Raw genomic sequence first — 26,383 nt, forward strand, 5'->3', positions numbered from 1 at the left:
AACGTGCTCCGCTGCCGGGAGCTTTTTGGCTTTTTGTTGTTTTCTCTCTCCCCCCCCGAAACCGAGAAGCTCACGGAAGGTAGAGCAGCAGCTGGGAGGCGAGCGCTTGCCCCCCGCTGGGTATTCGGTACCCCTCGAAGGGGGAGTTATCATGTTGACCAAAAGGGGAAAACTTTCAGCTACTGCCCGATTCACCCTCCCCATCTCCAAGTATTAAGTGCTTAAATTATGATAACGAATTGCTGTAGGAATATTACTTAGTATTATTACCAGTCTGACTTACAAATACTTTCAAACATACAACCGGATCGATGTTTGCAAAAGCAGTTACATGCACATAGATCATTTGTTCTTTTCCCTATAAAGAATCACCACCTAAAAAAATGACTGTTCTATATTGTTTAAGAAACAGAGCACTCAGCTGTGCCTGAATGGGGGGGGGGGGGAGATCTTCTGCCCCAAACTCCTAAGATATGAATTATTAGCAGTAAATGACAAACTGAAAGCCAAAGAGGCCTGAAAGAAAGCAATACAATAAGTTCTTAAAAGGCTTCATGACAGTGTTTTAAAGCCTTGGCTAAAAACAAAATGCATTTGTTTATCCAGCCTCCTTTAAATCACATTTGCTAGCAAACATAACTTTGCTAGCAACACCTAATCCATACTTTGCTCCTGTACAATGGTAACAAACAGCTTTCGGAGCCAGTCAAGACTGCAGTCAGCTACTAGGGGACCATCAGCTGATAACACCACTTAGCGAGTCCCTCATCTTCTCACTCCCACCAGCAGGGAGAACATGCAGCTGGGGCAACACAACAGCAACAAGCAGCAAGGGAGGGAGCTCTTCCGTTACAAAAACCACAGACTGAACTTCACTTTGGACAGTAACTCCAGTACCAGCTTCTTACTGATGCCTGGCCCAGCAACTACACTAGGTTACTCAGCAGGGCACCGTTCATCATGAAGGCTAGGGACAGTTTCATTTTATGAAGCATCTACATTTTTAATAGCTCCAATCCAGATTTCAAGCAGTACCTCTAAAAACCTATTCATGTAAAAGCTTTGTGTGGAGCATTCCTGTTAGAATTGCAGATTTAAACATTACCAGGCCAGGGCGCTTGCAGAAGAGCTACAGATATCCACTTTGTAATCATGCTTACATTATGTACTAATGATTCCCTGATAAAATACAAATGGATGAAAACTATTCAAGTCATACCCTTCTTTCAGATAGCAATTACAAATACACAGAAAAGAGCGTATTTGACTCTCAGCGATTTAGTCTGCAAAAAATAGTAAGTGTATATCAGCTGATCTCCACTAGAGGTCAGATATAGACACATAAACATACCTATATGAATAGATAGAGATGTAAGAGAAAATATACATATTTATTATAATATGTAAATATTTACAATATTTATCTCTATATAAAAGAATCAAAATCATCAAGCATCAAAACTTTACTTTTTTATTCTCTTAAGACAGACAATCAGCGTATTTGTACCAAAAGATTAAATTATTTGTTATTTTTCTTCAGCTAATCTGTTTCTACATTCAATTCTTCAGACATACTTCAGATTGAAGCATGATCAAGAGTGTCCACACTTGGAACAGGAACGCAAACAAGCACGTCTCCAAATTGCTTTACAGCTCTGTAAGACCTTTGCAGTCATTTAAACAACTTTCAAAACAATATTACTTTCCATATACCTTAATTTTGAGAAGTACCTTAAGTAACACCATTCAAAAGCAAAATAATTTTACACTTAAGGCATACAGACGCTTGCAGTTAAAAGACCAGAAATGTTACACAAAACTGCATGTTAAAGAAACTCATTAGTTGACCGGGATTGTCTTTTTAAGCAGCATGATTTTGGATCTCTTTTGGGCCCGTTTTTGCAAGATTTGGGGAATTCTCAAATCCTGTTGACTTAAGTGGAAATCATTTAGCACTATGCAAGAGACGGTCATTCAACTATCAGAATTAAAACTCTACCTGCTCTTTCCCAATTCCTTGCTTAAGGACAAAGCAAACCAAGGTTAACCTCAACAAGATAATCTCTTTGTCCTAGAGGAAAACAGAGAAGGAGCTATTAAACACAAGGATACAGACAGAAGGCAGGCTTCTGATGCCCAGGTTACACGCAGTTTGTTTAGCAGATTATGGATAAATTACAGTGAATTCAGGGTATTCCGAACATTCTTGCAGCACTAAGATCAGAATATTGTACTCATTTATGCTGGACATCTGGATATTCTAATTTCAGTTTGCTTGTTAAAGCTTCCTTGCGTATACTTCTGCCGATAAACTGTGCAGCCCACGCCCAGATCCACTCAGGTATGTGTTCACCCAATGTGACCTGTGGAGGGAGGCAAGGAGACAAGGGAAGAGAGAAAGTGGAAAGGGAGGGGTGAGATCAGTACCTATTTGATTATAACAAACAAGCAATTTCTCAAATTACCACTAAAGCACAGCCATGCTTGTTTGAACATCAGCAACTTAACCATAAATTCAAACCCCTGAAACTCAATATATTTAGCCATTTTAGAAGTAGGGTACACAGAGACGTAGGGTATGCAAAAACGATGTTACTTCCTTTAATTCCCACATCTTAACCAAGATCCTTCCTGCTTCTTGTCTTCGTTTAGACTAATCCCCACGTTTTTAGTTCCTTCTACTCTACCTAATTCTATAAACAGCTAATAGGTAGGTGTCACCAATGTATATAAAATAACTAAGATTCCACAAAAAGCAGCTTCCATTCAAAAAAATACACAGTGAAATGTGGGCCCCATCAGCAACATTACCAAATAAAATGAGCTCCTATGTGCTTTTGAATAAAAAGTTCTTTCTGACTTTTGCTGTGCGTTTCAAGTAAAAATCAGATTCTCTATCTCATCCTAAAACCAGCATGTCCAAGCATAATTTACTAAAGCAGAATTAGTGTGAAAACATGGGGCAATGCCTTTAAGTCCTTTGCCATGTACTGTACCTTTTCAGCATACTTGCATAGTTTCGGTTTTGACTCCTAAGAAAGTAAATAGCTTGCTTACTTCTACTGACTAACATAGGAGTTTAATGACTTCTCTTACCTGTAACGCATGCTTCCAGTAACCAGTAGTCCTCTTGGACAACCCAAGAGTAGAAATAGCTTGACTTGCATATTCTTCAGCAGAAGGAAAAAAGAAGGATCTTTTTGATACAATGCTACTGCACGCTACCATTTTTGTAGTAACTATGAATGGAGTTAAACTCTGAAAGAAGATTCCTTTTGAGGCATACTCATAATGTAATGCTCTACTGAAATAGTCCATGTAGCTCTAGGAAAACAAAAGCAGAAGTGTCTCAATTTTGTGCTTATGACAGTTAAGTCTCAGTGTAGAGTTTTATTAAAACTACAGGAAATTCTTAGCATACCTTATGCATTGGCTAAAAAATAAAAACATACATTTCTACAGCATAACCAGCATTTCTATTTGTTAATGTTTGTTTGTCAAAAACTTGCAACACTGCAGAGACTCGCAGGAGAAGGTGACACCTTACCTCTGATGTGAATTTAACAAACAACCTGACAATTTCTGCTAGAAAACAATGCAGAAACATTTATTTAATCTAAAACAAACGCCCTGTTTAGTTTGAGGGTACTACAGGGGGCGCTCCAAGGCTGACTATGCATACCACTGTCAAAAGGACAAAATAAAGTCTGATTCTTTAAAATGTTTTATGAGCGAATTTCGTATTCAAATGATCTTCCCCAGAAGCTAGATTAATTAGTTGCTGGGACTCCCTTGTGCAAAACTAAACAGGCATTTGCTTGTGTGTATGCTTATATCTTCTTTAGCTTATTTTATTTTTACAGAATAACATCAAAAAGCACAAGCCTGGTAACTTGGATTGCAAGAATCAAACAGACTGAAAAATAAACATGGCCCAGTCTTATCAAGGCAGCAACGCTGATGCTGTGTCGAAGCTGCTACTGTGCCATGTGGCCTCTTAGGCCAAAGGGAGACAGCATTCTAGACCCAGGCTCTGAGTGGAAGAGGTTTCTGCTCTCGGACGGCCCTCTGAAAGCCACTGCTTCCAGTCAACAGTTGCGAGAGCATCTCTTTCAAGTGCTCTTACATCTGCTTTAGGCAAAAAATCCAAAGCCTCGTTGGCTCTTTTTGTTTTGTTCTTTTTCTTTCAGGCCGCTTAATTGAGGTGGTTTAAGAGTGCAGTTCTACACACACTTGGCATAAGCAAAGAGAGAGATGCTCTGCAGAGAGACAGGATTCTTTTAAAACCAGTTTCAACTCCTTGCAAAATCTGCAAGGAGTTATACCTTGGGGTAATACAGTCAGTTTTGCTTCAGGAAAAAAAAAGTGCTCCCAAGAACCACCCCAGAAGCAAGGCTGTGAGGGCAGCAACCAACAGCTAGAAGCAACTTTTTATACCATCTCCGTTGCTTTTGAGGATTCAGCAGCGAGTCATCCATCGTAAGTCTGCATCCTCACATGCATACATACTTCCAGCATCATCCAGGTGACCTGTCCTATTCACTACTGACTGACACGTCTCAAGAAGAATAATTATGGGGAAAAAACTCTTTTTCACTTCTTCCCAAATACAGCGCAGGCAATGATGTCAGAAGCCTTTTGCCCCACATAACACCCCTTGGCTGCTGCAAATCTCAAAGATCAAGCTGCCTTTTTGCAGCACTTGTCACAGCGGTGGCTGAACTGTCTTGCTACCAAATACTAATTTGTAAGTAGCGTGAGACATCTCTGCGCAGCTCAGGTGGGGAAAGAGATATAAGAAATTCCTGACCCTTTCAATGAGTCATAGAACCACCACTTGAGTCTGTGCATCGTTCCTGAAGAAAAGGACATTTCTCCTCAAACTGCTGTCATGCCACAGTTAATGTGTGATCCATATGGTACGGGCTTGGGTTCAAAATCCGGTGTTAGTGAGAAAAAGGAGTACACTGACTGCATAATACATGTAACATTCACTCCTGACAGTTGCATAAGTCCCTAGAAAAGTTTCAAACATTTTCATATCCTCACTGAACATATTTTAGGGGAGGGAAAAAAAAAAACCCAGTCCACCAAACCCATAGCTTCTACTCTTCAGCGTGTACCATTAAGCGTCACACCCCAACTTACTTTAGAGGCTCCGTATACTGTCAACATTGGCGTAGGTCGACAGCAGACGGCAGAAGATATATTCACAATAGCACCCTTTTTCTTCTCTACCATGCCTGGCAGCACAATATGCACCATCATGTTAGCAGAAGCGATATTTACATTGATCATTTCCCACAGCACATCCTCAGACAGGTTGGTAAAGTAGTCCGGGTAGGAATGAAATAGCCCTACATTATTCACCAAAATTCCAATTTCTCTGTCTTTCAGGGCCTCCTTAATGGGTAGGTAAGCCTCACGCCCCTTGCTGAAGTCAGCTACTATGAAATCTGTTTCCACTTTATAGGTTTCAGCTATGCTTCGAGATACAGCCTCTAGCTTCTCTTTGTTTCGGCTGATTAGGATGATATTGACACCTCGCCTTGCCAGCTCTTCAGCATAGGCTTTCCCAATACCATCTGTGCTACCTACAACAGAAAAAAACAACGCGAAGATTAGAGCAAGCCCAGCCTTCTGTTTCTACAGCTCTTTTAACTATAGTTTTATTCCCTTCTCTGAAGGTGACACCACACTGGATACGCTGATCTCCAAACCACAACACTAAAGACAATGCTGTCACAGCAGCAACCTTCTGCAACCCCACCTCATAAGAGTTTAATATTTTCTATGACAACAGCAGAGAGCTTACAGTAGAATCTTAATGACAGGGGAGGATGTCAGAGATGCATGACTTAAATGTTGCTCAAAAACCTGAACACCTGTGTAAATCCCATAGCACTCCCAGCTGCATCTCTGTGTACCTTCCTTTATGTAGTCTCATGCTTGCTCGTATGTGTTTGGGGTCTACCTTACAATTTTAGGGAAAAGTTGCTTTGTAATTCTTCCTCAGCAGAGCCATCACAACGAGCTTACTTGCCTCCTGAGAAATGGAATGTAGTAAGGCAGGGCTCAAGCAGTGACAGTTGTTCAAATTAAATTGTATTCATTCGGCAGCCGCAGCCTGCGTTAATACAGACGCCAGCTTGTGGCATAAAGCTCATCAGCAATGTAAGACAGCAAGTTTTACAGTACTTCCCAATTTTGGTAAGAGGCTTCTTGATGCGTGATTGGTATGGAAGAACGATTAATAACCCATTTCAGAGGTCAGGTTAACTCTTCCTTGAGGATGCCTACTATCTAAACACAAGCAAATACACTGCATTTTCAATCTCTTACCGGTGACTACAGCCCATCTTCCATATCGCTTGACAAGATCGATCTCGCCGACCAGCTTTGGAAGGAAATGCAACCTGAGTAGACTGTAAGTGTTATGAGCAAAACTGATGCACTTTCTAGCTGTATACCAAGCTCCAACTATAGCCAGGGCCTCGATGTAAAAATTGCAGGCACGACCGATCTCTCTGTACAAGAGGTAGAAACGATCCACCGCAGCCATGGTAATCACAAGCCTAAAAAGAAGACGACGGGGAAGGGGGTAAGGGGAAGACACAGGCAATTACAATCTCCTTCTCAACCAGTTCAACTTTTCATACTAATTACAGAACAAGTAACCTTTGAGATTCAGCACACGTTATAATCTGCACACAAACGTATAGTACCATCTTGGTGGAGAAAACACACAAGGTATATTCAGTCAACCAACTAAAGTCTAGACTATCTCCCACTATTACTTTCAGTATCTCTTAGAAATGGCGCATGCTTGAGCCAAACGTGCAGCGCTAAAATATACAAATATAATTGCACAACAGGAGAGAGCCATTTGAAAGAACTATCACTTTCCAAAGACTAAAATCACACAGAGATGAATGCATGTGCAGTCATACATTGTGCTCCAGGGAGGATGAACTTAATTTAAAATAATAATAATTTTAAAAAAAAGCATGAGACGCTGCAAAACACTGGTCTTGCCAATATGATATGGCACACTGGCACTTTTGGTAAAAAACTTCAACAGCAACTAAAGTCTCACTAGCTACTGGTTACTGACAGCATGATACTTCTTGTAAAGGAAGAAAATTTATTCCTACCAAAACTGTAACTTCTGTCCTTCTATTTTGCCCTGTATGTGTCTTCTTTGGCTTCAAACCGACAAATAAGCCCTCTCCTAAGCTACTGAACACGGGTCTTGACAGCACAACAAAATACATGCCACATCTTATCCCAGAAGTGCAAGTTCTTAAGAGAGGATATAACACTCACTATATTGTTAGCATGCACTTAGACATTGCAGGCATACCCACACCATTTCTGAAACTCTTCCCTTTAGTAAAGGGTACTAATCATAAGACTTCTATTGCACTGGGCTACAAAGAGCATCTGTTTAATTTTACTACTTCTAACAGCCGCATCCACTTGCTCAGCACTGTAAAGCAATCCTATTTTACAAGACTAAAAAAAAGTAAGAGCCTGCACCACCACACAACACATCTGAAGGGGTGAGTATGTACATGCCCCAGTGACTTCACAACCTTCAGGTAAACAGCATGTGTTCCGCAAGGGGAGAGAAAAAAGAAAAAAAGCACTTCAAATAACATCCCAGATGATATTCTGCTTTGCTGCCGAAAGAGCAAAGAGTGGTTGCATTATTAAAGTCAGCAGTAACTTCATCTACATGAGTCGTTACCAGGCAAGCTGAACTGAACAAAATGAATTTTCTCAAGAAAATTATTGTCTGCTTTTAAGTCCAGTCTGATTTTGCAACAGCACAAACTCAAAACCTCGTCCATTCCAAAACTGTTTCATGGTACCGTCAGATCTATCCACATGCCCGTGACTTCTAAGAAATTTTCTTGTGTTTCAAAGATATTTTCATACTCTTGAAGGACAGACTCATCTAGAACACAGAGATGTCTCCCAACATACTATAAATAAAAAAAAAAAGGAGAAAAAGAGGAAATATTTTCTCTCTACCATTTTTTCAATTAGATATTATTTGGAAGAGAGCAGGCCACACATCTGGTGGTGGGGTAACATTCAACTTGATGCCATGCCTTTAAAATGTGTCGTAGCTTTTTTCCTTCTGCTGGATCATCACACTGCTATTCTTCTTTAACTCCATTTGAAAAGTTCCCCTGCCGCAGGGACCACAAGTGACTAAGTAATTTTTTTGTTTTTCAAATAGTCTTCTTTTACAACCTGCGCACGTAGATGCCAGAACCTAATTGCTACTAGAATTATAATCTATCTACTTATACAGTCTTCCTGCCACAGCATCCAGACATTTTCCAAAAAATAAAAAAAAAAAGGTTTCTCTCTTTGCTTTCCTAGAGTACAGGAAAAACCACCATAGATAGTATGAGACAGATCCATAAGGGTACATATGCAACTGCCATCAACAGGAATTATGCACAGAAGCACCTTTGTGAATCTGCCTGTAACTCTATCACCATTTCTACTATTTCTTTTATTGCAATGTCACGTTCATTTTAAATGTTTAGGGTCTTCCTAACAAGGCTTCACTTTTCTTTGTTCTGCAAACAACCTGCCATACTTCTGAAATGTCTTTTTTTAAACTCAAAGATCTAACACATGCCACAAATCCCAAATTCAAAACATGCAAATATTTCAAAAGTATACATTTTTTCCCCTTCTAAGTATTCTTATGAGCTTATTATTACCTTTACATTAAAAAAAAACCACATACAAAGAGCTCTAGGATTTTTTTGTTTGTTTGTTTTTTGGGTTTTTTTGGGGGCTTCAGTTATGTGCTACACTAGGGAACGCTAATTGAAAAATAGCTTTCAATGCATTTCCACCAAGGATGATGCAACACTAATAACAATAAGAGTGAAATAATTTCAAGAATCAGTCATTAGTATTTTCTACCCCTACCCCACCTCCCCCCCCCAAAAAAAAAAAAAAAAAGAGAAAGAGAGCACACGCTCCTGGATAACTAGAAAAAAAAAGATGGGTTCAAATCTTCTAGATACTACTGACTATGACAAAGCTTGCATAAGGAACATTACGTTCTCTGGACACTGGAGAATAAATATAGATTAAGAAGTCATGAAAACGGCAAATTTTTTACTTGGGTACCCTTTGCTCTAAAGGAATTATAAACCTAAAACATGGACAAGTCTTGTTTCTAATATATTGCAAGTAGAGATTCCAATCATCAAGACCACTGATACCTCATGTGAAGATAAAACAAACAATTCAAGATCAAAAAGAAAATAAAACCCTCTACATGAGTCTGTCAAAACCTGCCTCAGCTCATAATACTTAAAATGCCCAAAAAGGACATAAATGCCGTCTATGTAGAGCTCCTGGGTGAAGACTGGGGCTCAATACAGAAGAGATGCTGTGCCAGCAATGGAAGCTTTAATCCCTGATCTCAGGATACAACATCCCATCAGAAAAGTTATCAGTTATTCGCAGAACGTCCTAAGGGTACCTGACACTTTCCAAAATAAATGAAAAGGCTCTGTCATCACCTTCAAGGATTTAGCCACTCCATTGCAATATTGTAAATAAAACAATTCAAGTCTAAGCAGAAAAAGGAAGGGCAATAGTTAAGACTCATATTGGAAAATGAAGATTCATCTATTCACCTCTCCTCTGAGAGAGTACAGATACTTTTCCATATCTTGCCAACAAAGGTATTATGAAGTAAGCGTCTCAATTTAACATCTAGGGTGAATTACTCAACTGTTTATCAAACAGAGATAAGCCTCAAGAAGTAATTACGTTCTCATGGGAAAGACGCATGGTATTTTGTAAGCGGAAATGAGAGGGCTCTCCTCACGCTCCAAGCCAGCCATCTCCACCTAAGCCCTTCAGGACAAAGCCAAATCCAAAACAGGATATTCCGACTCGGTTTTGGTACTCTAGCAGCTGTACTTACCCATGCTCTTTCAGTTCTGAGCACACAAACGGCTCCCTCGCATCTCCCTGTAAAGCACTGCAGGGATAAGACAAGACCTTTGCCGGCAGCAGATGATGCCTCGGGCAGCAGACTAGGCTGAAGGACTCCGGATAGCTAGCGCTACCTGAAGGATGGCAAAGGACAACTGAGCACATACTGATTTAATAAATCCCACCTCAGCAACTGCTTTTGCCAGCTAACGGTGCCTTTCCCAGCAGAAACCATGAGGGAGCAGCAACATCGCCTTCCTGTTTTCTTTGGGCAAACTGCTCTCTAATTTGTATCAGCTCTAACAGAAAACCAACTAGAGGCATACATTTGTCATTTCAAACACGCAAGTAAGGTTAACATGTGCAAACGATATAATTTCTAAATACCGCCATTCTAAACACTTGCCCTTCGGTGCAATTCAAGGGCACCAACACGCAGGGCACTCCAAAGGGGAGCGCCTGCCCTCGACACCTCCCCGGTCAGCTCGAATTCTTCCTTTTCCATTCCTTTCCCCCACAAAAACCCGTTTTCTTACACAGACGCTTTCTGCGGGCAGCTTCCTAACCCTGTAACTCACAGGATTTTCACAAGTGAATCATAAAAACAAACAAACAAAAGCCCACAAGAAATAGCCCACCGTCTCCTTTCAAGCAAAGGCCCTACAGTAACCCAGGGGACGCGGGCACGTCACCGTTTGCTTTACCGGAATAAGGTTCGCAAGCGCCCGCAGGGGCACCGACCCCCCAACGCACGCAACAGCTAACGGCGCCCGCGCCGCCAACGGGCCGGCCCCGCGAGGCGCCTCCCGCCCTCGCTCGGCCCGGCCCGGCCCGTGCTGAAGCAGCCCTGCGCCAGGGCCGCCTCCCCCGCCGGGCCGGGCCGGGCCGGGCCGGGCCGAGCCGAGCCCGGCGCAGCGGGAGCCCCACCCGCGGCCCGGCCGAGCCGCTCCGGCCTCGCTGAGGCGCGCGCGCGCGGCCCCCGGCCCTACCTGCGCCTCAGCGCGGCGCCGCCGCCTCAGCGCCGAGCTGCCGCGAGAGCGGCCGCGGGGGCTTGTGGGCCGGCGCGCGGCGTCGCCATGGCGACGGCGGCCGTTGGCGGCCGTTGGCGGCGGGCGAGGCGCGAGCGGCGCCGCTGGCCTCGGCGAGCCTCTCCGCCGGGCGCTGCCTGCCTCGCCGCGGGTCTCCGTCCTCCGCATCTGACAACTGTCCCTGCCCGGGAGAGACCAGGAGCGCCCGCGGTGCCCGTGCAGCCGGGCCCAGGTTTGCACCGCACCGATCGGCCCGACCAGACACCTCCCCCAGCCCCGACCTGGGCGCTGGGGACTCCGTGCGCGCTCGGCAGTACCCAGAGCACGTTCGCTCTGCGCTGTGGGACGCGAGTCTTCTCCAAAGAGCTCACGGGCTGCACCCGAAAAACCTATAAGGGAGAAGCGGAAAAGCACCACAGTCCTTTACCGTCTTAGGAGAGGAAAACGCCTCCTGGCAGCTCTCCTTTCCTTGCCGTGGCAGCGGGACAGGGCGCAGGTGTTGCCCAAAAGCAGGCTGTGCCGTGAGGGAGCCGCACAGCTACATCCTCTGCCTGCCTGCTTTGAAGGCAACAAGTGACTTGGTCTATTTACCCAAGTTTCTCTGCTGTGGTCCCTGAGACCGTTAGGGGTGAGATACATGACAGCAAGGTTTAAGATTCCCTCTCCCTGCCTGTCCGTGCCCCTGCAGTGACTAGCCCCAGGCTCCTAGCTCCACGCAGGCTTCCTAATTTACCCGTACTGGTCCTTTTTTATCTGTAACTGGTATTCCCTCTGAAGCCCTCAGAGCTTTTGTCCGGAGGTTGGATTGTAAGTCAAATAGTGACTTGACTGACGTTTGTCTAAATCAAGTAGCCTGAAATGCAACCGCAGTACGGAGGCCCGGATGGAGGCCTTGGAGGCGAGGTGGCCGGGCAAGAGGCATCGAGAGAGGCTCGGAGTGCCACCAGAAATGAAGCTACCCAAACAGAAAATGAAGACAATTCTGTAAAAACAGGTAAGCTCCTCCCGTTGGCTCACTAGGGTCAATTTAGTGAACATGTGACAAGTTTAATTTTTGTGTTCATACTCTTTAGTTACTTTACCAATGTAAGGGCTGGAATTCCAGCCTGTTGTTACCCATCCGGATGCAATATGAGTTTATACGTTTTCCCACTGAACTCAATGAAAATCCTGCCATAACTGAGACCACAATTAGCTACCTTCTTGTGCCTTTTTTTTTTTGCTGATTTTCTTTTCTTTCCTCCTTTTTTCCTGCTTTTCCCCCCCTCTTTTCTTTTCTTTTTTCTTTTCTGTTTTCTTTTCTGGAGGGATACCTTTTTAATGTTACAATCATACAGCTAACCTGAACTCTACCTGTAGTAATTACAATCACTTTTAAAGGATCTGGTCCAATCATTTTGTTTGCACTGCCTCTTTTTAAGTGTCAGAACTGCAAGTACAACCAGGAGGTGCAGAGCAAGAATCTGAAGAGAAGATTATTGAACATGCAATTACTCAAAGGCAGCCTGAAGACATTTTGAATGAGTATAGCACTGGAGACGCCCTAAGAGGGCACAACGGTAAATCTGCAGAAGGGCTAGACTAACAAACAGCTGCAACGCTGGACATGATTCAGATAAGCCATTACTCTAGTCTCTTTACATGCAAAGTTGGCAGTCGTTAACCTCAAATTATCAGTAATTAAATGTAATGTAGAAAAGATGTCCAAGACTGTAGGAACTCTGATGTCAGGACTTTGTTTTCACAGTATATTATAATAATCCTCCTTAAGATGAATGGATACTACCTCTCAGAGTTGACTTCCAGAACTAAACAAGAAATGCAATATTTCAGCAGTTACACACACGCAGGCACACACACATATATACATATAGTAGTTATGCATATATATATAGTAGAACAAAATCTTATTTTACCACGTGTGCCTTCTAAAAATGTTAACAGTTTCCTTTCAATAGAAATGTCAGCAAAAATCTTGGTTAGAACACTTTTTTTCTTGAAATTTATATTCAAGTGCTCTTCAGTATTTCTCTAAATTTGAGAAAATAACAATTTTACCCACTTGTGCTGTTAAACGGCAACATTTTTTCATACTTACAACAAAGATATTGAAAGTCAAGAGAAAGCTGTCAGCTGTATGTCCAGGACACATCCACAGAATGAACAAAAACCAGATGGTGATCACAAATCAGTAACCAGCTCATTCAGTCAAAAGACAGAAGAAAAGGAAGGCTGTGTAAGGTAATTTATTGTTTATTGATGTTATTTCTTTAAATCCAGGCATCGCTGAAGTCAATGGGAGTTTTGCTGTTCTGCGTGTTGACCTTACCTCAGCAAAATGAGTCTGAAGATAGATAAAACTTGAGACTAATTGACAAGTCAGGAATTGTCCTTGACGTTTCTGGCATTCATGATGCTTTCTTATGACCACAGGAGCAAACTACCTTTAGATACATTACGTAGTCTTTTTGATGGATGCCGAGAAAATTGTGAAAACTCTCGTGGGAGTCTTTTGTTGGTAGATATGACCATTTCTCAGTATCGGTTCAGCTGGTGCATTGTATTAATTCACCTCAATGTAAATTTTAAAGGTGACAACATAATTTTTAGCTGGAAAAAAACCCAAAGGTACCTCAAATGGTTAACAGTAAGCTACCACTCCTTTGTAAGCTCTGGCTGTAGTTTAGGTCCAGCCTAAACCCACATGGGCTGTTGAACATTGTGATGACTGTTCGTTAGTAGCTGAGAAATAGGATTATTCTCATGTTAACTCCAAATAAGCACATTTGCCAGCAATAAAATTAAAAGGCGTATTCAGTACTATTTTGTAACTTTGCTGAAAGTCTGGTCACATGGGCTAGTTATCTAATGATATTTACAGAACAATGAAGATTTATCCTCCATTCCTGTAGCTGCTCATACATGTTAGTGACGCTTCCCAAAGAAAACCTTGTGTTGCTGCTAGCTTTAACATGCCCATTCTATTAGAGACATTTACAGTCCTTTAAAGTCAATGGAAGGACTCCCACTGACTTACCAGGAGGTAGATTGGACTGTATGCACATAGAAAACTTCAGTATCCTGGGTTATTCAGGCTAGCACACGTCAGAATTAAATTCTTAAGAATATTGATGGCAGGGAACGACAACTGCACATCAAATAGTTAGTGGTTTTAAGGAACGCATTTTATTATGCTCCTGTAAGTTGCCTGATGATGCTAATAATTTGAGTAAATGCTATTGTAAATAGCACAGTGGAATATATTGCAAGTAGCTAACATGCATATAGTCATGTGTATGGGCTGACAACAGAAAAACCTGATTTAAAATTTAAAAATTTTGCTCAGAGTTTAAAAATCCTTCATTCCTTCAGAGATGTATTTCAGATATGTTTAGTCTGAGATCCTGATTTTGCATAGTTGTTGGGTGTTGTCTGTGCCACCAAAGGTCTTGCACCACAGCAGCAAAAAGAGGAGGAGAGAATAGGAAAGGAAGGAACAAGGGTCTATCAGAGGACGATTCTCCTGTTATCCAGGAAGATAAACTCTCTAATTCCCTACCTACTTTCCTGCTTGTTCTCCTTTTTTAGCAGAAGTAGGAAGAGTCTGGTAGCACACTTCAAACAGGTAGAAATGGAAAGCCATTCTAAGAAAACCTGCTGCTTATTTATTTTGATTATAGTCTTGAACTCTGCAGGTATTTCTCTTGCAGAAAAGAGCTGTTAATTATGTGGTATTGAAATTTGAAGGAAAAAAGATTTCAGTGTGCACTGAAATACATTTTTAGTTTGTTTCTGTTTCCCATTATTATTTCAGAATGACAAAAAAGATCCTCAAAGACATCTGTAAGCAGCAGAAATTATACTTGACCCCGTACTTAAATGATACGCTTTACTTACATTATAAAGGTAAGATGGGAACAAGAAAACTATTTGGCTCTATCACTCTCAGTGGCATTCCAGCAGAGAATCTAGTTTATGACTCACTGAAGTAAGGTATCTAAACATTCTTTTGGATGAGAAATATCACTAATTTGATATAACAACGTAATTGTGAGACAAACGGAGTCAATGTGAAGGTAGAAGAGTGAAAGGATTGCAGGCCTAATTCCCTTTGTGGCATCATTTGAAGGATCAACAGGAATCAAGGGACACTTTTTTCAAAACAGTAGCCTCTGATAAACTGTATCTTAAAATGCTGGTCTGGATTGCATTTAGAGGCAAATATATGTATTTTTCCTTTTTAAATGTGTTTGTATAAAGAAACTGTTTTCCAGCTTTGGAACTTTTGGATTGCCAAATAAAACTGGTCAGGAAGGAAGCAATAAACAGTGAACACACATGATGCATGTTCTCCAATACTAATGAAGAAGAAAGAAGGTGGTAGAATGAATATGAATCATCATCTTGTGGTCTGTTTTCTGAATCATACAGTTAGCTTGTTCCCGATAGCTTAAAATTGTTATAAATAAATAGGACATGTTAAACCTGCTTTCTACATTTGGCCTTGTTTTTGCTATTTTCTCAACATGTATTATTTACCATTTTAAAGGGCTGCATGAGACAAAGGCCAGATCAGGTACCTATACATTTTCTCCTTTTATGGTCTAGGTACTGTACCATTAAATCAGTGGAAACGTTGCCATCGATGTGAATACAAGCGTGCTCACAGAACGCATCAGCAACACCGGTTTAATGAAAATTATTCTTCCAAATGCTGATTTTCAGCCAGTGCAATTTTATTTAAAGACCTTTTTTTTTTTTTTTTCTCTGCAGGGTTTGACCGCCTGGAGAATCTTGAAGAATATACAGGATTGAAGTGTTTATGGCTGGAATGCAATGGCTTATCAAAAATTGAGAATTTGGAGGCTCTGACAGAGTTGCGTTGCCTCTACTTGCAACTCAATTTAATTAACAGAATTGAAAACCTTGGGGCCTTGCAAAAGCTGGATTCCCTCAATATTAGTAACAACTATATCAAGACCATTGAGAACCTCTGTAAGAACTGCTGGTGAAACATTTAACTTAAAATGCACCACCCATTTTCCTAAGCTTTGACTGTTATTAGTGGCAGTAGTTTCCAGGGATTTTTTTATTCATGTTAACTTTTTGCACAGTAGCCCATACCAAAGTCCACAAGGCTTATGTTGAAGTCAAACCTATGTATTTTCCAATTTGAACAGAGCAGAAAATGAAAAAGGTGTAGTAAGTGCTTACACATGGATACGTCAAACAATTATGTAGTTTTTCCACACTTCTTAATACTGTCTCTTAGTACTGTCTCAGTACTTACTGTTTTGCAAACAGGCTGACAGTCCAGTTTTTGCTATTCACTTTACAATTAGGATGTCCTTTGGCAGTTTGCAGATATGATTACCAAATCTCTTCTGTCTCTAAAAGGATTTATTCCATCTTCAGCAGAAAATAAAAAATAATTCCTCTGTATAATCATTTATGTACATTAGCAGTAACTTGAAAAGGATACTCTTGCTTTTGTGTAACTGACTAGTTTGAAACATGAATTAAAAATAACCAACCATCCTAAAACAACCGTTTTTTCTTGTGATGGCAAAAGCAGCTTTGGAGGAATAGCCAATAAGTATATATGGCAGAATTCAAAAAATTTGTAGAAAACTCCCCACAATTCAATATAAACAGTGATGTTGAAAATGCAATCTTCTGCTTTCTCCAGAAAAAAATCCCTTGTGAAGCAATGAGTCTTACCTCTCCTTTGATTGTACTGTTCTTGTCTGACAGCTTGTCTGAAAGTCCTGCACACTCTGCAGATTGCTCACAATAAATTACAAACAGTGGAAGACATACAGCACTTGCGAGAATGCCCAAGTATTTGTGTCCTCGATCTTTCCCACAACTACCTAGATGATCCAAATATTATAACTATTCTGGAGGCCATGCCTAATTTGGTAAGCACAGTCTAGCCGAGGGGTTGTCATGTCTATGAGTGAACATCCTGTTACATGGTCTTATCAGGTAGCCCAGTACACGATAGGTCTGCAATCTAAAGCAAATGCTATTAAAACATCTTCGTCTGTGATTGTAGATTGGATAGTTGATGTAGTTCTTGGCTTTGAAGTGATAGCGCATATCCAAATAGGTGGGTTTTTGCTACTCAACTTAAAAAAAATATTTCTCTCGTTTCTCTAGTGTGTGCTTAATTTAATGGGCAATCAAGTGATAAAGAAAATTGCTAATTATAGAAAAACACTTATTGTTCGACTAAAACAGCTAACATACCTGGATGACAGACCAGTTTTCCCAAAGGATAGGTAAGAAAGAAACAGCAGCATCTTCTTTACACAGCAATAAAGCTCAAATGCTAATGATCAGTATTAAGAAGACTAACCACTATAATTTACTGAGGGTGGGTGATTTTGAGTACAGTAATATTCTACTACAGAGATCTGCATTTAACATACCTAGAAAAAAAAAACATATTTTTTTTCACAAGAAAAGTAATTCTTGAGCATTATTGTTTTATGGAAAGTCTATCGACCAGAGGCAAACGATGATCTCAGTTGAAACTGAACAGATGTCTGGGAAAGCAAGCCAAGATCAGCACTTCTCATGGCTCTCTGCTTTTGTGATCATTAGCGTTTGAATATCCTTGTTTGTTTTTTGTTGCAGTTATATGCGCAAGATGTACGTGTGTCCCAGTTGCTTAAGGGCTTGTCAATGCTATCTACTTTTTTTCTACTGCAAGATATGTTAAATTTCTCTTTCATTATGAATGTGATCTTTTAAAGCTACATTACAGTGAGCTCTTCTGTTTTCATTAGAGCATGTGCAGAAGCCTGGGCCATTGGAGGGCTTGAAGCTGAGAAAGCAGAAAGGGAAAAATGGGAAACCAGAGAGAGAAAAAAAATCCAAGATAGTGTCAATGCTTTGGCAGGAATCAGGAGAAAAGCAGAGGAAAAGAAAAGACAAAAGTATATGGAAGAAAGAGATGCAAGTGCAAAGTGTGAAAACAGAGATGTAACAGAGACCCTAGAAGGTTTGTGGTTGGTATTTTGGAAAAAGGTTGTGTTTGTGTCTGCTTCAGTTTGAATATTTAAAACTAATTAATAGTTTCCAAATGTTCGTTAGGCAAGATGATGCAATTTTGGGAGTATCCTTAAGGATCTTTTCTTCCCATACTGGATACTTTATCAACTTTGATGCATTTTAGATTAACCTGAAAAGCTTTTAAACGCTCATCACGTTTTCTCACTGCTGAGAAAACAAAAAAACAACTAAACACTTTCTGTCCCAGCTTTTCAAGTCGTTGTGTTCTACACCAGAGCAACCAAACCTGATCCTACAAGCCAGGTACCAAAATCTGTATGTGATCGAGTGCTAAAAGACTTGCGTCTCTGGGCAGGGGAATAACAGTCCCAGCAGTCATTCGGGGCGGAGACAGGCAGCGACACCCCAAGAGCAGTCTTTCCCCCAGATGCAGGTTGGGACGGGCTTGAGTACGCATGCGGGCTCTAGGGAGACCCAGCGATAACTGCCTCGCCAGTTCATAAACAGGAACCTCTGCACTGCTGCATTCACTAACAGGTAAGGACTTGAGGCTGTCCACAGCAATGGTAATACAGGCAGTATGAAGAAGGCCTTTAAGGATCTGCTTCGCTTACTGCCGTTTTAATGCCACAAGTTCTCCTGTCACATTATTCAAGATGGCATAAATTCATGAACAACAATAGTCCCCTGCCTAGCCTTTCTATAACAGTATGTGTGTTTCAAGATCAGCAAGACAGAAGCCAAATAAGAAGCGAGTACGGTGTTCATTTGATAAATTTTGTGGTTTTACAGTCTGTGAAATGTAGTTGAATAACAAGTAAAACTTGTTCAATGAGCTAGGAGATTGCATAAAGGGGAGGATAACTTCAGCAGTTGTAACTGATCCATCACAATGCTCAAGCATATGTTTAAATGTAGACACTTGGGCGTCTTCTCGAAGTTAATTACAGATACTGGACAACTATTTACTTTAGCGTTTTGTCTAGATGAGGCTTTTGCTGGGGAACTGCTTATGAGATGGAAAACCCGCAACATGGCTGCAATCTTGTAGGGACTGTCAATGCATGAATGGCTGCTCAAGCAGAGTAGGGGCTTCTGATGTATAATTTAGGCCAAACTTTTAAGACCACGTAGTACAGTTGGGGTGTCTAGAATGACAACTGGCAAGCCAACTCAGTAATTTTAAAGAACTTCTTCTGTAGGAGCATCTGCAAATTCAGATGACAGTGATGGAACTTCTAGTACATCAGAGATATCAGATCCATCAGAAGAGGCAGAAACTCAACAGACAATTGAGAAATTTGTAAATGAAAGTTCTGGTGCTTGTGATGAAGAGATAACACTGCTATCAAATAGAGAAGATCACACAGATTTCCCATCTGGAAATACTCCTGCTGAAATTGAAGAGGATGCACAAGAATCAAATTCATACAAATGCTCAAACTTCAACAGGAAGACAGACGGTAATGTACACAGTGAAGAATCACACCAAACTGAGGATATGGAGATGATGAGCCAAACTCTTATCTTAGCATAGCTCCCCTGTGCTGTGATTCAAAAAAGCTGATTGGTAGCTAAGAACATCCTATTAGAGTTCTGTTGTGACTAGTTGAAAATAAAAGTAATTCTGGATAAAATATTCTTTAAATACAATGAGGAAAACAGCTCTGAGTGCCCAACCTGCAGCTTTATAAGGGTGGAGCTGTTTCTCCTGTGTGCTAGTTTCAGTGAAAGGACAGGAGAGGGAGGGATCATAGCTCAGAGGCTTCCCTTGGTTCCACAGAAACTGTGTGATTTGTCTACACCAGCAGAAGCTGCCCATCAGTCAAGAGGTGCTTTTGTGTCTTTACATGTAGAAGAATGCTTTTTGTTGTTGATGTATGGAATAATTATTTTAAAAAAATGAAAAAATTTACACAATGTAAGCTAGACCAAGAATATGATGGAAAGACAAAGTTCTAGATTCAGCTGTGAATTCTGTGACACTAGTCCGGTCCACAGCAGTTAGGTTCTGCAGTGCTCACATTGCAACATACAAAGCCTTTTATTCAGTTAGCTCTCTGTGACTAGGTATTTCTTATTCTTTAGCTCTACCAGGAGAAAAGTTGGGTCCTGAAAGCACCATGGTTCCCGAAATGGATGAATATGCTAAAATGGAACAAATCAAACTGGAGCCTCCAGAGAAACTTTATCTTGACGTATGTATTAGATTCAGATTTTGAGAAGTTCCGATTTGGATATTGTCAGCTCCCAAATACATTCCTCTAACATTCTGGCTAAGTAAAGTGTATGATCAGGTTTCTAAGAAAGTGCTCTACCAGCAAAAGTGGAAGGAAAGAAAAGAAAGGGGGAGGGGGGAAAAAAAAAAAAAAGGACGTTGTAGTGTTATTCGTTCTCTCCAGCATAGCATGCCAGAAGAAATTACCACTGCTTCCAAAGTTTATTTTATCCTTAGATCACCTGAGGTTGACCTTTTAGCTTTGTGATTTCTTTGTGGAAAAGTTAATAAGAGCTTTCATTTAAAGAACATAAATCACAATAATAAAAAGAATTTAGCGGATAACTGTCCTATTAGGCAAAACCCAATCAAATACGCAATTAAGAATGTCAACTACTGCACAAAAAATATAAAGAAGAAATAGCTGCCTACCATTGCAAATGTTGGTTAGTGATATCATATATTACAATTAAATTTCAAAATATAACTTTTAGGTATGTTTCTAAAAGAAGCAGAATATGCATTATTCATGTGTATCATAAATGATTAACATTTCTAAAATGTTCTTCTATTACCCAATGTTTCTGTCTGCTAGCGCAAACATGTAAACACATTTCACTATAAAGACATGGATAATATCACTGAAAAATACAGTCTAACTGCAAAGGAGACCTATTCAACATATTCTAGCAACAGCAAACTTCTGAGCTTACGATTTCCCAGAGCACTTAATGGTATTCTTTGATCCCTTATATAGCCACTGTTTGCCAAATCCTTACTGTAAATGTCCTAGAAAGGTCTGTTCTATCTTTTCTGTGTTCTTCTCAGGAAGAATTTCCATCCCGTTACCTAAGGGCTCAACTCACTGCTTGATAGAGTGCTCATTACTGCATCCACCTGTTTGGCTATTTTTAATGACAGGATTAACAAGAAAATTTGTGGGATCTCACAGCAATTACGAGTGTATATAGTACTGTGTTTATAGGCAGATCTTTCAATGTCTGAAATAAAAGCATTAAATAAATAGCAGTACTGTAGGGACCCACAATGTGTGCAATTTTTGTCTTGGTGCTCTATGGTACCATAGCAAGCTCCTTTGCAGAAACTTTAGCATAGTATAAAAAGGAACTCTTCAGCATATGCCCATAAGGCTCCTTTTTATGCCTAAGGAGTATGAATATCCTAGTTCCACAGGAAAAAAAAAAACCCCAAATCACATACTAATACACATTTCAGTGTTCTGTGCTACTCTGTTCTGCAATTGCTGTTTAGTAACGGAATGAGGTTCTGGCGACAACTTCCAATACTTACGCTAGTACAGTTTTTCCGGAGATACTTAGCGTTGACATAGCGGGGGAATGAGTGTGAAGATGCCAATGGCAAGATGCTCTGGAACAGCACTGTGGTCTTTATTCATATCCTGGACTCTGTAGCTTGTCTCGGTAGTAATATAAGGGAGAAGAGTGGAGGAGGATTTGTCATGCAGTTGTTACGACATTCCTCAGTCAAGCAGAAACAAGCCACAGGTGCATCATCTGTGGATTAATCGGAGGTTGCTCATCAAGAACTAGTATTTATGCATATTCCCTGGTAATGTATGGATTACACTGGACGTGTCTAAACCAGGACAGTAGTAAGTAGTAAGTGGTAAACTTTACTAGTAAGTAGTAAACTTACTAACTCTTAGTAAGAAGTACAGTTTCATCTGCAAGCACACCCTGTTGATTGGAACAAGACTAACAGCTATTTCACTTCTCTTTTGACCTCAAATTCACCCATTAACATTAGCCTCCAGATCTTACATTCTTCATATTTTACATAGCTTTACATGAATTCAGAACACGCTGCATTAGCCACAACAGTATAAAGAAACAGACATTTCATTTGTTGATTTTGACTCTGTAACAATCTTCACCAAGCAAAGCAGTAGAGAGTATACACAACTGATTCGTTCTTCCTGCGGCTGCTAAGCCACCCAGCTTGCTACAAAATTAGTAACCCCTCAAAATATCTTATTAAAGGAAATGCTTTTGCCAGCATTGTCCTACATTAAAGTATGGCAAAAAAGTATGACATTCTACTTGTGATTTTGTATTCACACCCTCTGTTTTTGCTTTGTGTCAGCAACATATAGTTATCTTGGATAATGATATCTAATAGAAAGCTGAAATGACTGGACCTGTCAGAGGAAAAACAATTTTCAGCAAGTTTCAATTTTCATGTCTTAGTTACAAGACCTGCACAGTAAAGCACTGGTTTATTAATTGTATTAATGGTATTTACTGATGAACTATTTCAAGTAGACTGGAGATCATGTTTTGGCTCTTACCCATAAGATGGGCTGTAGTTGATATTAAATCTGTTGAATAGGTAAAAGAGAGCGAATAGACATAAACTGTGTTTCCTTTTAAAATCTTTTCAGTGCCTTACTCTTTATCCTTTTTTCTTCCTTTTGTTCATAATTGCACAGCATAGTAGAAAAGAGCGTACAGCCTGAGATAAAGGTTATTGCCTTCCTCCATTTCTGGAGACGGACAGACTTTCCTTTTCCCACATGCACTTAGAGAAAACTGTCATCTTAGAGAGAGTGGCACTGATAGATTCCTAAATATTTGGCCTCTTACCCCGAAAAGGAGTCCCAATGAGATAGAGATGTTGTATTTTACTGGTTAGAGCTAGCCTTTTCCACTGATAAATGATCTTGTGATTGTCTTCAGGAATTGCCTGATTTAGAAGATATAGATGTAAATGAATTTGCTCCAGAAGAGGAAATCTTTGTTCAAAAGGTAAGAGTCTTATTAATGCCAGTGATGATGCTTCTTCAAAGACATTTAGTTATATCTTGCAAAGTAAGGGTAATCTAAGTTGCCTAATGCTGTTTTGAGAGATGTGATCAGTTAAGGCTTTTACAAGCCAGAATAGATGTTTCAGCAGCTCTTCTCTATCCCCTTGATCTTTTAATCTGTTTGTTTATATTTTTGCATTGTTAAAAAGAGGAGAATGAAAAACTAAAACAAAGAAATGCAACGATCAAATAAGATTAATTTCCTAGTAGCATACAGTGTTTTAATGAAGATTACTAATTACATATTCTGTACTAGTACTAGTATGGTGTAATGAACTGAATAGATTGTACAGACTGCCTATTACTGAAGAAAATCAGCCTTTTCAACTGAAAGCATAGCTAGACCCAAACTTCTCGGCTCCACTTTGGGCTAGTCAGGCACAGGGCAGTTCCAACCCCATTGATTCATACCGACATTAGCCTTGTGCTCTGCTCAATCTAATTTGCTAGATAAAAGAGGATGAACAAACACAGAAGAGAAGAGAGAGAAGAAAACAACAAAGATGAAAAGCACTGCTGTGATTCCAGTGCTGTCATTTACTCCTACTTACCTTGCTGGAGGCTAATACAGTACATGTTTTTACAAGTTGTTCCAAGATACTGTAAACGTTTACTACGCTCAGTATGCGTAAAGCATAGATTTTACTTGCTCTTTTGGTCACAGACTCACAACAGGGTTGCAAAATAAGAAATATTGGCTAACAAAGCCTCCAATTACACAGAAGCTGAGAGAGAAATAAGAAAAGAAAAAGGGCAAGGAACAAAGAGGATTAATAAGGGAGTAGGTGTTGCCCTCTCTCTTATGCTGAATGGTGTTCAGTTCTTAATTGAAGTCAGATGAGATGTTAGTTAGGTCCCTCTATTTGGATAGGATCCGGTAAGTCACATCTTAAAAACAGCACTAACAAGGTTCAGGATATCATAGAATCATAGAATAGTTGGGATCAGAAGGGACTTCTGGAGATGATCTGGTCCAGCCTCCTGCTCAAGTGAGGTCAGCTAGAGCAGGTTGCCCAAGAACATGACCAGGCCCTGATATCCATCATGATAGATCCATCCTGCAACACTAGAAAACCCTGGGAGCAGCAGTCACAGTGGTGAAATGTAGACCTCCTGGGCCTGTTCCTGTAGCATTACTACCAAAAAGCACCTCCTTTCTATGAAATGCAATTGGCTCATTAGCAGAAATCCAGCTCAGAATTCATGTGGCCTTTTAGTTAAGGTCCTCTCCTGAACAGCGGAAGAGTCAAGATTAAATTCCTGTTCTGAAGAAGGTAAAAGAATAGAGAAGCGCCCGTGAAACTTCTTCCCATTGTCAGTGACTTGCTTTTGAGTATGTGCTTTGGGGATCCTGGGCTTCTGCTTTTATGCCATCTGATATAAAAAAGCAAATTGTTTTCAAGTTGAACCAAAGACAACACAGCATGGTGTAAATCAAAGGGAATGGGAATGGTTCTGACCTAGTCTTCACAATTAGAGTGGCTTTGTCTTTTTCATAATGGTTGTATTCATTTTGGTACATTGCTCTTTGGCATGAATTGCTGAACTGTGTCTTCTTGTTTATGATTATTAGTTTATGGTCAGTTCACAGCTACTACCTGACAAATAGTTAACCCAAGATTCATCAACAAAAGAAATAGAACCATAGGTGTGAAGCACATCTGTACATTTTGGGAGAGCAGCACGTCAAAGCTGACAATTGTTGCATGAATCCAAGAGATCCTTACCCATCTTTTAATATTTGCATCTAGAAGACTATATTTTCAATTGCATTTTATATCTTTACAGCAAGAATATCAACCAAAGATTGAAGTAATTTCTGAAACCACAAATGAGAGTGATTCTGCAGTAGAGGAAAAGAGTAAAAGCACATTTGGGAATTCAGTAAGAGAAGAGGTTCCAACAGCAATTTTTTCACACATGCATAAGATACATGAAGACCGTGAAAAGGAACTCTTAAGACCCATTGTTGAGGGCTTGTTTACAGAGCCTTCTAATTCAGAAAGGGACTTGGAGAGCAAAGATAAACAAGAAAACCTGTTGAAACCTTTGATACAAGAGATTATTACTGAACCTAAGGATAGCCCATTATTGTCATCAGTCTGTGATCAACCAGATGATATAAGCCCATGGGAAGGGGACAGTAACATTACAGTTTCTTGCCCTGGTAAGATCACAGTGATATAATCACAAAGGGGGGGGTGGGGGGAAGAAAGGGAGGGGGGGGGGTAGCACATACACTCTAAAAGTAAGGATTGTTCAGCCCTTGTCAACAGAACTCTCAATCCAGTCTCATATTAACAGTCACCTCTTCCATTTATTTTTGGGGGAATCCTAATAGACTAAGAATTAAAATATTATGGTTCAGTATGCCAAAGTTCTTGCTCAGTTTCATTTAAATGGTTTTTACAAAAATGGACGCTACATTTCTTTTTCCAACGTTAAAGACCTCCACTCAGTTTCATTTACCTTTTGCCTTCGTGCTTTAACAGGGAATAGCAGTGATGGAGAAGTACAGTGCCTGGCTGAGAGTGGAGGATGCCATCCTGAACCACAAGGTGGCAAGGACAGTGAGTGTGGATTTGATTAATCATTTTGAAAAAAAACCCAGAACGCAACTGGAATACAGTGCCTGGCTGACTGCATACAGTTATTCTCAAAATGCAAAGTTTAGCAAGGGATCCATTAGTTAAAACTGACATAACACTTTGTATGATCTAAAACAAGACTGCCTTTAACATGAAGACTGTTAAGAGTTCAGTCAGTCATAGGCTGATGCAGCCTCCAGCATATGACCCTCAAGGCAGAACTTCTGGTCTTGTCAGCATGAAAGTTCATAATCCTACATAGCCTACAGGTAACAAGTGCCTTGCACTCTTACTTTCAAAGGTGCTAAAAAGCCCTAGTTTCCAAGTCTTTAAGGCAGCGGGGAATGTTCACTTCTTTTGAAGAGTGGGGTATTACTGTTTGAAGATTAAATTCCACTCTCTGTTATGTTATTTGTTTTTCCTTGCATCCTTACAGAAATTACTTAAATGTTTATACCTTCTCATTTCACTACTTACATGGTTTCAGTCTATAGTGTTACGTATTCGTTTCTGTCATCTGAACTAAATAAAGATTCTGTTTGGAAACTGACACATTTTTTAACTTCTGTCCGCTCCTCACAAACATATGTCAGACAAGATAGTGTTCAGTGACAATGCTTCTTCTTAATACAAAGTTTTAAGGATCTAATATTCATAAACAATTGTTTATGCAAAAATGGTGCAGAAATAGCATCCATGCATG

The 26,383-nt window shown here is 40.3% G+C and overlaps 2 protein-coding genes across 7 annotated transcripts; one reads left to right on the forward strand and one right to left on the reverse strand.

The window, feature by feature from the left end:
• Positions 1 to 1,372: 1,372 nt before the first annotated feature.
• On the reverse strand, positions 1,373 to 11,041 carry HSDL1 (hydroxysteroid dehydrogenase like 1). Of its 4 annotated transcripts, none has more exons than XM_068956381.1 (6): positions 10,971 to 11,041; positions 9,971 to 10,115; positions 6,343 to 6,575; positions 5,149 to 5,594; positions 3,097 to 3,324; positions 1,373 to 2,363 (listed from the first exon to the last, which is right to left on the reverse strand). In XM_068956381.1, the coding sequence occupies exons 3-6, from the start codon at positions 6,560 to 6,562 to the stop codon at positions 2,235 to 2,237; spliced, it is 1,023 nt and encodes a 340-aa protein (XP_068812482.1). In that variant the 5' UTR covers positions 6,563 to 6,575; positions 9,971 to 10,115; positions 10,971 to 11,041; the 3' UTR covers positions 1,373 to 2,234. The 4 variants fall into 4 exon arrangements, with proteins under 4 accessions (XP_068812482.1, XP_009676549.1, XP_068812483.1 ...); XM_009678254.2 differs by lacking the exon at positions 10,971 to 11,041 and adding an exon at positions 10,686 to 10,824; XM_068956382.1 differs by lacking the exon at positions 9,971 to 10,115 and having other exon boundaries at positions 10,971 to 11,027.
• On the forward strand, positions 11,042 to 26,229 carry DNAAF1 (dynein axonemal assembly factor 1). Of its 3 annotated transcripts, XM_068956376.1 has the most exons (14): positions 11,042 to 11,241; positions 11,859 to 12,003; positions 12,431 to 12,568; positions 13,115 to 13,250; positions 14,824 to 14,915; positions 15,783 to 16,004; positions 16,764 to 16,930; positions 17,172 to 17,293; positions 17,804 to 18,018; positions 19,232 to 19,492; positions 20,118 to 20,227; positions 22,965 to 23,033; positions 24,881 to 25,259; positions 25,585 to 26,229. In XM_068956376.1, the coding sequence occupies exons 2-14, from the start codon at positions 11,868 to 11,870 to the stop codon at positions 25,680 to 25,682; spliced, it is 2,145 nt and encodes a 714-aa protein (XP_068812477.1). In that variant the 5' UTR covers positions 11,042 to 11,241; positions 11,859 to 11,867; the 3' UTR covers positions 25,683 to 26,229. The 3 variants fall into 3 exon arrangements, with proteins under 3 accessions (XP_068812477.1, XP_068812479.1, XP_068812478.1); XM_068956378.1 differs by lacking the exon at positions 13,115 to 13,250 and having other exon boundaries at positions 11,042 to 12,003; XM_068956377.1 differs by lacking the exons at positions 11,042 to 11,241; positions 12,431 to 12,568; positions 13,115 to 13,250; positions 14,824 to 14,915 and having other exon boundaries at positions 11,742 to 12,003.
• The last annotated feature ends 154 nt before the right edge of the window (positions 26,230 to 26,383 follow it).

The sequence above is a fragment of the Struthio camelus genome, chromosome 10, assembly GCF_040807025.1.
Source record: "Struthio camelus isolate bStrCam1 chromosome 10, bStrCam1.hap1, whole genome shotgun sequence".
NCBI lineage: Eukaryota > Metazoa > Chordata > Aves > Struthioniformes > Struthionidae > Struthio > Struthio camelus.

Bases quoted from the DNA above. Each gene is read 5' to 3' on its own strand.
- DNAAF1 (XM_068956376.1), top strand. From the start codon at position 11,868: ATGCAACCGCAGTACGGAGGCCCGGATGGAGGCCTTGGAGGCGAGGTG. The intron at 12,004-12,430 runs GTAAGCTCCTCC...CCTCTTTTTAAG, and splicing joins AGACAATTCTGTAAAAACAG to TGTCAGAACTGCAAGTACAA. The intron at 25,260-25,584 runs GTAAGATCACAG...GTGCTTTAACAG, and splicing joins CATTACAGTTTCTTGCCCTG to GGAATAGCAGTGATGGAGAA.
- HSDL1 (XM_068956379.1), bottom strand. From the start codon at position 10,146: ATGTGCTCAGTTGTCCTTTGCCATCCTTCAGGTAGCGCTAGCTATCCG. The intron at 3,325-5,148 runs GTAAGTTGGGGT...TTGTTTTCCTAG, and splicing joins CAGTATACGGAGCCTCTAAA to AGCTACATGGACTATTTCAG. The intron at 2,364-3,096 runs GTAAGAGAAGTC...CTCCCTCCACAG, and splicing joins ACTGGAAGCATGCGTTACAG to GTCACATTGGGTGAACACAT.